This window comes from Cucumis melo, chromosome 4 (assembly GCF_025177605.1).
Source record: "Cucumis melo cultivar AY chromosome 4, USDA_Cmelo_AY_1.0, whole genome shotgun sequence".
Taxonomy (NCBI): Eukaryota; Viridiplantae; Streptophyta; class Magnoliopsida; order Cucurbitales; family Cucurbitaceae; genus Cucumis; species Cucumis melo.
Window position 1 is genome coordinate 12,023,118 of NC_066860.1, and position 12,166 is coordinate 12,035,283.

A 12,166-nucleotide genomic window follows, 5' to 3' on the forward strand; every position below is an offset into this window, starting at 1 on the left:
CAACGTCAAGATGCAAGCCAAACACGTCAAAAGGTTGTCCGACAGTTGGAGGCCATCCCTGAGCTGACATTGATGGATAGGTGTCACTTAATGCGTATACTTATGCGTAATGTCGATAACATGAAAGCTTTCCTTGACGTTCCCGACAATATGAAGTACCCGTACTGCAACATCATTCTTCAAGAAAATCGATGACCAGTTTGTTTGTTGTATTTGTATTAATGGCTTTTCTGACTTCGACTATATGTTCTTCTTGTTACTTTTTTTGTCTTATTATCTCATGAACTTCTCTTTCTGTTCAAGTTATATGGTTTGTATTTTCATTTCACTTCCTATGTAATGGTATCATATTGTTGTATTATCGTATTAATGTATTGTTTTCGTTGAAGTTATTTTTTACAATATTTCTAAATTGCGTACACGTGGAAATAATTTGTTTAATTGCGCTAATGAAATTACGGATTTACAAATTAATTTTGCACGACATAACATAAGAGAAGGAACAAAATTATTAAATGAGACTCAATATAACTATTTTAGAAAACAAATATTTTGTTACCCACAAGGTACGTCAAAAAAATATATTTCAAAACGTATATACAGAAAATATTTTTGGGTTATTCTAATTACATAATTGAATATTGATCATTTACAAAAAAAAATAAATAAATTAAATTATATATCTTTTATTCTTATATTAACATTCCTTATTTAAAAAAAGATCCTAAATTCAATTAATGGAATCTTTGCCCCAAACAATTTTTATAATAATACTACATTCATAACTCTTCATCCAAACACATTTTATAATAATACTACAATAATAATTCTTTCCCCAAACAAATATTATTATAACACTACTAATCTCTTTCCCAAACACATACTATCATAATACTAATTTTCATATTTCTTCCCCCAAACACATATTATAATAACACTACCAATAATAACTCTTTCCCAAACACATATTACTATAACATTAGGATTATCATAATCCTTTTTCCCAATAACTCTTTCCTTCCCCCAAAAATATCCTAAAAGAATATCTATTTAATTTTAAATATCTCAAAAACAAAAAAAGGCCCGTAAGTCATTGAAGAGAAGAGAAGGATGACACTTGGGTAGCGTGGGAAGAAGTAAAATTAGAAGAAGAGGAGGATTGAGAGAACAAGTCGAACGAGTGCCACTCGAGATTTGTTTCATGTCTTCAGCGACTCTAACGGCGGGGTTAGATTTGAACTTACGACAGAAAAGCATGTGGGCATTAACGGCGTCCGGAATCCCACCAGCAAATGAAGGCGGCGGCTGTGGGGGGCGAGTGGTGGTTATTTTTGGATCTGTACAACATTTCATCACCAATGGCTTGAGAACAAAGGCCACAAAGCCATTTGGCGTCAAAATTGGCCTTCACTTCAAGAAGAACGACGGTTGAACGTTGAATGGTGGTGAAGGTATCTGGTGTTTCGACAGTGGTGAAGGTTGAACGACGGTGAAGGCTGATGTAACAACGTTGAACGATTGAGGGTGAAGACTGATGGAGAACGATTGAAGTTTTGGATGGAAAATAATTTGGAGGGGTACACAGCTGAAGAAGATGAACAGATTTTGGGAGGGATTTTAGGGTTTTGAATCTAGGACGTTTGGAAAAGTAGCAAATTTAGAAGTACATAACATTTGATAGAGTCGATATATCTAATTATTTGTCATATTCGTAATATTTGCAATACATAAAAAAGAGGTACTATATGTTGTTTTTTTCTAATTTGTTTTGTTATCGTATGTAATTTTCCTTTGAATTTTTTGTGTTTTCCTCTTGTCAACTAGATAAAAGGTTTGATTTGGGACTATTTTGGGATTGAGTTTTAATAATTATATAATTCTCTTTTTTCCAAATTGTATTTTAGAAGGTGTAATTTGTATTAGGTAGGAGCATCGTAAGAATTTATTATTTCATTTTCAAGTTTTATCATTTTTATAATTAAAATAAAATTTTACTATTTTTACAAAGTAAACTTAAAATTTTGCCATTTATCTAGTCGTCCATTAAAAAGGGGTAGGTTGGACCTTTATAAAGAAGAAATAGCTGACCTTAACATACCTGTCTAGGGAGAACTTTCAAAAAAGTAATAAAGCTAAAGTTGCATTATTGAAATGTGGTTGTTATGAAATAACAAACTTACTAGGCATATATGGACAATCGAAGTGATAACAGGATCTATGCATATTAAGTACAAAAAGTCTTCCAATACCCCACCATCCGATTGCAACTTCAAATTGGGATCTAATGGAAGATCAGAAGCATGCCAAAAGGGCCATATAATTCTCAAGAAGTTGTAATACATTATTTTTCTTTCTGAATCAGATCCCCATCGAAACAGATGATTGAACATGCAAGTTCAAGGCCAAAAATATACGAGAACTCAAATGATCTTTCAACAAAAAAAAAAAAAAAAAAAAAAGCACTCACATTGTCCACATAAATAAACAAAAGAAAAAAAAATCTAGAGCCACAAACAAAATAGGGAATATTTAGATTTTGATTGGTTAAACCAAGCATGAAAAAACTTATCAAACCATAGACAAGAAATGTGTTTTAAGTCGGAAAAATTATTTATTAAAATACTGCTTATTTTTTAATTTGATTCTCTCTCTTTGGTCGAGCTTAGAATACTCGACCAAAACAACAATCTTTTTTTAGTTTAATAAAAATTTATTATTATTAAAATTTTCTAACGACCTCTTAAAAATAATTAATACTTATTTTCACACCCACTAATTATCTTTTTTTCTTCCTAATTTAATGTTTATTTCATTTTCTTTTTAACCAAAAACAATATAAAGGAAAAAGTTAAAATTTAATACTTCATTTTCTAGAAGAAAAATGTACCTTCGTTTATATTCTTTTATCGTTGTATCTTTTAATAATTAAAAGATTTATTATTTATTTTATGGTTAGATTCTATGGAGTATTTTAGATGCTCTTCTAAAAGGAAAAATTATATTAATATAGTATTTTAAAATATTATTTATCAAATTAATGTTCTTTATAATGCCTTTGATAGGGAAAAATTATTTTTTTTCAACATTGGGGTGTAACAACAATTTGTTCTTTCCTAATCTTAGACACACTTGATATGTTATGAGTTGTAAGTCGTATTTGTAAATAATAAATAGGTTCTGATCATGTGTCAATTATGCAAATAAAAATATTATTGTTCAACAAATTAAAAAATAATAAAAATAAAAATAAAAAAAATTTAGAAATCACAACTAAACCCAAGTAGTTAATCTTCCAATAATGTATATTATCTAAGTCGAGCAGCAAAATATCCTGAACTTCATATTACGTGGAGTAAAGTATTACTAAATATATAGATATTTGTTTCACCAAGCTAATCTTCTAATTAAAATGTTAATCGAGAGTTTTCTGTGGTAGACAAGATGCATAAAAGTAAATACTAGATAGCACATTAATATCATTTCTTATAAAAATCTACAATTTTTTTTTAGTAAATGTTATTTATAATTGAAAAATATTTGGAAGGCCATAAATTAAAACTTTTTTATATCATTACAACGTGCAAATATATGAGAAAACTCTTGGTCTATCATATGTCTTGATCATTCATACATTTTGTCATATGTTTGGGCAAACTATCTATGGTAGTTTCGTATGGCTCCAAAATAATGTGAAACATAACATATTACATTCAAACAAATATTCCTTATAAAATGTTGTACTACTACTTTATATGATGTATGACTCTTTATACTAAACATCCTATCATATGTTGTATCATTTAACTGTTCACATATTAGAAAAATCAAATAGCAAAACCAATATTTTTAACTTAAAAAACTAATACTTATCAAATCAAATATAAAAAAAATTACATAAAAAACCCTAAAATTGTACGCTAATCCTTTTAAGTATAAAAAACTAATAAAAAAACCGTATCTTTCGTGTTTGTTTAGTTTCATATTAGTTTTAATATATATATATATATAAATTAAAACTTCAAATATACTAGGAATATATCTAATGTGTTAATTTTTCTTTAATATTGAAATATTGCTATCAATCATGTTTTTATTCATGGGTTGTTCTTTTCACTTTTTATTTAAATCTTGTGTATCTAATGATTATTTTTTTATTTAAATTTCTAATAAAATATTTGTATCTTAAATGAAAATAAAATAAATCTAAAAAATAAAATAAAAATGGAAAATAAAAAATGAAATAAATGAAAAGAAAAAACAGAGAAAAAAATCTCAACTGCTTCTCTCTCTTGAACACTCGTCCTACTTCTTAAACACTCGATCTACTCTCTCTCTCTCCCAAATAGCACTAGATTTCTGATAAGTTTTAAAACGACTTTATTTTATTAATAAGTTTTTAAAAATGCTATATTTTAATAAATCATCCGTTTAAGTCCATAAATAAAATTGTGAAGCTGACAAACTAATCGGTTCCCTTGATTTCCCAAGTACATTATGTTTACATCTTCTCATGGACAAGTCTATATATGCATCGCTCTGTTAGATTTATTTTAAATATAATATTATTATTAATGTGACTTAATTACATTATATATGCTATTTATCCCTTTCGGATTAAAAGATAATGTCTTAATTAAATACTATGATGGGTGATGTCTATAAATAAAATCTTAGAGATTGATCCTCTCATTGCGTCATTAATTAGTTTGTTATTCCTATCTAGAAACTTAGATTAAGTCCGATTAAGTCCTAAATGAAGGCAAGTGAGAGAAACACAATTTTTCAAGAGATTATTCATGAATGAAGGTATGTTGTTCTTTAACTAAATTTAATTTGTAAAATTATCTAGTTCAAAGATATTGACAATTATTATTATATACAATGTTAGAATTTTATTGTATAATCATGGAACTAAAGTTTACATGTGGTATCAGAGCATTGATTGAGAACTTGTGATTTTACCATGAATGATTAATATTTTTTAATGTTTTCGCTGTATGTTTTTCTTAAATTTAAAGAGGTTCCCAACCTCATTAAGATTTCATTCGTAATTGAAATTTTAATATAATTTATAACATTTGTATGAAAAATTTTAATTATCAATTTGAATTGAGTATATTCATGATTGCCAAAATAATGGAAAGAAATTTAATCCACCACCACGGGCCATAATCTTCAATTTAAACGTGGCCATAATCAGGTTTATTAAAGTGATTTTGTTGTTTCTTTTTCGTTTTAAAAGATAATAAGTTAAATTAATACAGTAGTCGAGAATTAAAAAAATTATCTATTTAAGAATTAAAATTTAGATTTTAATAATCTTTTTAAAAGTTACTATACTTGGTATGCTTATATTTAATTTTTGTTTAAACTGTTGATTATGAATTAATTATATTTTATATGTTATGAATATATTATGTTTTAAAGTATCTATTCCTAGTGATTTAAATTATGTCGTTTAGATTGAATGAGAGTTTTGATAAAATTATTTGAAACATTAATATTTTTGCAAATTTTGCGATTAAAATCACCTAGGATGTTAAGAATAATTTGTTAGTCAACAAAGTGATCAAATTAGTATGTTATATAGATATCAAATTAAACTTAATTGGGGAAAATAAATAAGTTTTAGAAATTGAATAAAAATCTTTTATTTTCTTATAATGAAAAAGAAAAATCTTTTTATCTCTTATGATGCAAAATCTGTTATCTTCTTGTTATGAAAAAAAAAATAAAGAAAGAAAAAGACTTCATCAAGAGATAATTTACCCAAAATAATCACACTATCAAGATTAGGGCTTTCCAAGATTCAAATTTTTTTTTTGGATTTAAAGTTATCCCATATTTAATTACATTCTTAATTACTCCATTCATGTTGCTATTTTTCTCATGATTGAGTTGCTTAAATTAAAATATAACAAATTATGTATCTTTAAATTCCATAAAGTTTGGTACAAAAAATTATGTTTTATTGTCCTATAGCGTTATGTTTAAATCACAAATAATTTAAAGCATGTATTTGTTTGTGATTATTTGATATCTACAGTATAAATAATTTGTTAGTCACTAAAGTGACCAAATTAGCAAGTGTTATAGATATTCTATTGATAGTGTTTTGCAAATTAAGGAAATAATTATTTGTGATTATTTTAATATGATAACCATATTATGAATAATTTGTTAGTCACCAAAGTGACCAAATTAATAAGTTCAATAGATATCAAATTAAGATTAAACTCAATTTCTGATATTTATGTGATGATGATGAATCATATTATATTATGAAACATAAAGATATTATGAGTATATTGATTTTCATTATTATAAAATTTTCATTTAAATTGGTCAAAGGTAATTAGTAGTTTTATAAATTTGAATCTTATTGTTGTTAATTGGAATTGTTTTATCATGATGTCTATGTTATGAATAGTTTGTAACTACTAAAGTGGCCAGATTGATAAATCTTTAAACATAAAATTAAAGTTCAGTCAATTGCTCGTATTCATTTGATGCTAATGAATGAAATGATACTATGAAAAATTAATAATTTGTCATGAATGTCTTGATTTTCGTTATTACAAAACATTTAATTTGCCTAAACGTAATTAATAGTTTTATAATTTTGAATTTTATTGTGGTTAATTGAAGTGTTTGGTTAGATATTATTAGTATATCTAAAGATAACTAATGTATCTAATTTGGGCATTTAAATTACCAATTATATGAAATTAAATCTAGCATCAGTTAAGTATAAACATTGTACATTGTTGTGCCTTCCAAAGAAGAACTTCAATGTATAAATTAATGATTATTTAATATTATCTGAATCTATATTATATCTTTATGTTTATTTAGCAATAATGTATAAGCATATTTATTTTGTAATTGCATCATCTACTCTCATTTCTATTTGTTCGCAAGCTACATCTATAATCAAGTATAATGGATTTAACTCTAATTGGTGCAAACAAATCCGATTTCATCTTGGAGTTTTGGATCTTGATTATCTGGCATTTTTAAGTGAGAAACTTGCTGCACTTACTTCCGCTGCTAGTAGTGATGAGAATAGATCTTTTTATAATGCTTGGAAAAGATTAAATAGATTGAGCCTGATGTTTATGCAAATGATTGTAGTAAACAATATCAAGTCTGCAATTACAATATTGAAAATGCAGGGTTTTTATAAAATTTTTAGAAAATATGATGAGAAAGCACATTATTTTGACCCATTTGCTAAATTTCTAGAATGTCATGGTATATGTGCTCAATACACAATATCAGAAACACCACAACAAAATGGTGTTGCAAAAAGACGTGTACATTTATGAATGTGGTTGGAAGCATGTTAATTAATTTGTCTTTACCTGTGTCCTTGTGGATGTATGCATTAAGAACCGCTCAATATTTATTAAACATGGTTCCTAGTAAGTCAATTCTAAAGACATCTTTGAATTGTGGCAATAAGGAAACCTAGTTTAAGGCATCTGCATGTTTGGGGTTGTCAAGCGGAAGTAAGAATCTAAATCTACAAGAAAGGAAATTGGATTCAAGAACCGGTGGTTTCTTCATTGGTTATCTAGACAAATCAAAAGGGTATTGATTTTATTTTCCTAACCATAGTGTGTGAATAGTTGAAACTGGAAATGTAAGGTTCATTGAGAATGAGTAATTAGTGGGAGTTTGAAACCACGTAAAGTGAAAATTTAGGAAGTTAGAGTGAAAATTCCTTCATCTATAACTTCTTCTTAGGTTGTTATTCTTGTATTTGTTGACTTTGTTAACAATCCATAAGAAGAACAAATTAATGGTCAAACACTACATAATGATGTTAAAACAAATGAACCTGTAATTGAAAGACCATAAGAAATCGAGTTAAGATCTGTAAGACAAAGAAGATCAGCTATTTATGATGACTATATGATTTATTTGCATGAGTCAAAATTTGACTTAAATATTAATAATGATCCAGTTTGTTTTTACAAGCCATTGAAAAAAATAATTCTGTCAAATGGTTAGATGCCATGAAAGAAGAGCTAAAATTACTAAATGATAATGAAGTCTAGAACCTTGTAGAATTGATTAAAGGAAAGTAAAAGAATTGGGTGTAAATGGGTCTTTAAGACCAAACTTGACTCAAATGGTAATATCGAACAGCATAAGGTTAGACTTGTTGCCAAAGATTTTACTCAAAAAAATGACATTGACTACAAAGAGACATTTACTCCTATCTCGAAAAGGGACTCATTAAGAATTATTATGGCTTTAGTAACTTATTATGATTTAGAGCTTCATCAAATTGATGTGAAAACTACCTTTCTAAATGAGAATTTAGATGAAGAAATGTTCATGTATCGACTAAAAGGTTTTATGGTTGAGGGAAAGGAACATATGATGTGTAAATTAAAGAGGTCAATATATGGATTTAAACAAGCTTCCAGACAATGGTATCTTAAGTGCAATGATACCATCACATCTTTTGGTTTTAAAGAAAACATCGTTGATCAATGTATATACCTAAGAATTAGTGGGGGTAAGTTTAATTATAATCCTTGGCCTATATGCTTACTTAAAAGGGATCTTATCATCTTGAGGTGACTGGATATTTAGATTCAGATTTTGTTGGATCTGTGGATACACGAAAATCCACTTTTAGATATATGTTCCTATTAGGTCAAGGAGCAATTTCATGAAAAAGTGCGAAGCAGTGTATTATTGCTACATTCCACTAGAAGGTTGAATTTGTAGCATGCTTTGAGTTTACAATTCATGTTCTATGGCTACAGAACTTTATCTCAGGACTTAAAATTGTCGATAGTATTGCCGAGCCACTGAGAATTTATTGTAATAATTTAGCAGCAGTTTTCTTCTGAAAGAAAAACGACAAGTATTCTAAAGGTGTTAAACGTATAAAATTAAAATACTTTGTTTTTAAAGAAGAAGTTCAGAAACAAAGAGTGTCAATCAAACACATTGACACTAAACTTATGATTGCATATCTGTTAACTAAAGGATTGCTAAAATAGACATTCAATGATCATGTTAAACGTGAGGACATTAGTAGATATCATTATTGAAATCAAGATTATATTATTTGACAGTATGAGCTTATTTATTTATTGTTTATAATTTTATCTTATGGTTACGTTCTTATAATTAGTACATACATAAATGAATTATGTAAACCAAACAGGACATCGTCTTCGATAAAGACACTTATTGTTGGACCATTATTGAGTATCTTTTATATAGATCATGTTAATAAAAAAACTATTTCAGTGATACATGAAATGGAGTACGTTAATGCAATGATGTATGATCGCCATGATTCTTTTGTAGTTTCTTTGACTTAACATGATATATTATGAAGTTTAATTTTGCGCATCATGTCTATGAACGTATATGGTAAATAATGTTAATGAGCCAAGTGGGAGAATGTTAGATTTATTTTAAATATAATATTATTATTACTGTGACCCAATTACATTATATGCTATTTATCTCTTTCGGAATTATTATTTTATTAGGCCTATTAGGTTAAAATATAACGTCCTAATTAAACACCATGATGGGTAGTGTCTATAAATAGAACCTTAGGATATGATAAATGGGAATTAGGGTTATTCTAATCCCCAAATAACCCTATCTTCTCCTCTATTTTCCTCTCTTACAACCCTACATTACCCTACCCAAATAATCCAATTCAAATTCTATTATTATTTTTTAAATTACTACAATCATAACCCTTCCTCCAAACACTTATTATTAGAACACTACTATTATAATCCCTCCCTCAAACACATAATATCATAAACACTACCTTTCATATTCCTTTCCCCAAACACATATTACCATAACAACTACCAATAATAACCTTTCTCCCAAACAAATATTATCATAACACTACGATTATTATAATCATTTTCCCCATAACTCTTTTTCTCCCCCAAACGCACTCTTAGGGTTTGGTCATCTCACTGCCTCATTAAGTAATTTATTATTCCCATTAAGAAACCTAAATTAAGTCCTAAAGGAAGGCAAGTGAGAGAAACACAATTCCTCAAAATGATTATTTATGGATCAAAGTATGTTATTCTTTAACTAAATTCAATTTGTAAAATTATTTAGTTTAAAGATCTTAACAGGTGTTGTTATATACAATGTTAGAATTTTATTGTATAATCATGAAACTAAAGTTTACACGCTTCACCAAAATCTCCCAGTAAATAAATTAAAATTAGATATTTAAATAATGTAAAACGTCTAAAATAAAACAAGATCATCTCGTTACCGGAACTAAAATTATATTTCATCGAAATACATATGAGTATCTTGGGGTTATTGCTAAAGTATTAATTAGATTTCATGTGTACATCAGGAAAGAAAGTGATATATGGCATTTATGACAAAGCTAAGGTGAGCCATATGGTATAATCGTGGGTCAAACAGGGTATATTTAGATTGAAAAATATAAGAAAGGCCTGTTATTGTTGTTCCTTTTTTATATTTTATTTTCTTTGTACTTGACACTTGTTTTTATATAAGAATTCAAAAAGGAATTAAAGTTAAAAGAGAATAAAATATAAATGGTGAAACTTAGAAAATTAATTAAAATTTAAACGAAAATGTAATAATAAATAAAAACTATAATAAGAAATATCATAAACTAAAGGTGGACATTTAAGAGAGTAAAGTGTGTATAAAGATCAAGAGATCGGCTTTATTAAAATGGTTGAACAAAGAAGAATTAATAAAGGGATGGATTTACTCCCAAATAAACAAATCTAAGTTAATACTGTATCACATTTGACACGGTTCTCGTGACATTAAATCACATGTACATTGATCTAAATTTAATGTAACTAATCATTGATATAGTTTAATGTTGTTGATCTCAAAGTATTATAGTACTTCTATTAATTGTCTTACTTTAATATATTTGATTTAGATTTATGATTTATTATTTCAGAATTGTACTTTGAGATTAGATAGTTTTGTTTAACTTTCAATATATCAAATATATATACACACACATGCATTTACCAAATATTAGTTAGACGTCTAAATTTAACAAACATGACATTTAAGTTGTTCTATACATATATACCTTACAAATTACTAATATATCATATAAATATTTTAACCAATCTAAAGGATTAATTTCTGTAAAAAGTATATAAAAAAGTTAAACTAATATAAGCCGATTCACATCTCATTTTAAGATGTGGTTGGATTGTAAACTATTTCATCCCATTCTATATAAAATTAAATAGGTTTTTTTCAAAAAAATTAATAAATGTTATAGAAATTTTTTTCTTTATTTAATAAATGTTATAGAAAAAATTAAAAAGAAAATTCATAAAAGACAATGGGACTAAAATTCATAAAAGACAATGTGACTAATTATAATATAAATTCTTGAAAAAACAGGAAAAAAATCTAAAATACTTTCATTTTAATGGTCTCTAAATACAATTTTCAATCATCTCTATGATATATTAGAATACAAACCAGTATTATCTATAGAAAATATTATTCTATTTCATTTTGGTCCCTAACTTTTCATTGGGTTAAAATCTACCCTTCCGTACGGTCTATCAAGGTTTATCTTACGAAAAAGTTTAAAAAGAATTAATAGATTAAAATATTTTTTATGTGTGTGTTAACAAACTAGTTTAAATTACTTTCCATTAGGGTTTTATCTAAGACAAAATTTTTAAGAAATTCAGTTAACTGAATCGTATAATAACAATACAGATAAGAGCAAAAGAGAAAAAGATATGCAGAGTAAAAAGGAACTAAATTATTAGATAAGTATTTTTAAAAAAAGAGATTTACACAGCGAATATATTATTATTCTCACTAACTAACAATTATTGAAAAACTTTTATTCTGTGTTACATGATTACTATTTGAAACACATAGACTATTAGGAAAAAAAAAAAAAAAAAACCCCATGAAAATTTGATTATCATCTAAAAATATTTCAATGGGAGGACGCACGTGAGAGGATGAAGAACACGGCGGCGAGAGTGACTGGAAAAAGGAGAAGAAGAAAGCCGGACGGCGGTTGAAGGGATCCGATCAACAGCGGCAGAAACAGAACAAGTCCAACCACCACAAGCATTATCAAAACACTCCCCATTCCAAACACACTAGTTTCTTCCAT

General features: G+C 27.1%; 1 protein-coding gene across 1 annotated transcript; it reads right to left on the reverse strand.

Annotated features, from left to right (window-relative positions):
- Positions 1-11,983: 11,983 nt before the first annotated feature.
- LOC103490051 (uncharacterized) lies at positions 11,984-12,166 on the reverse strand. Its single transcript, XM_008449422.1, has one exon. The coding sequence runs from the start codon at positions 12,164-12,166 to the stop codon at positions 11,984-11,986; it is 183 nt and encodes a 60-aa protein (XP_008447644.1).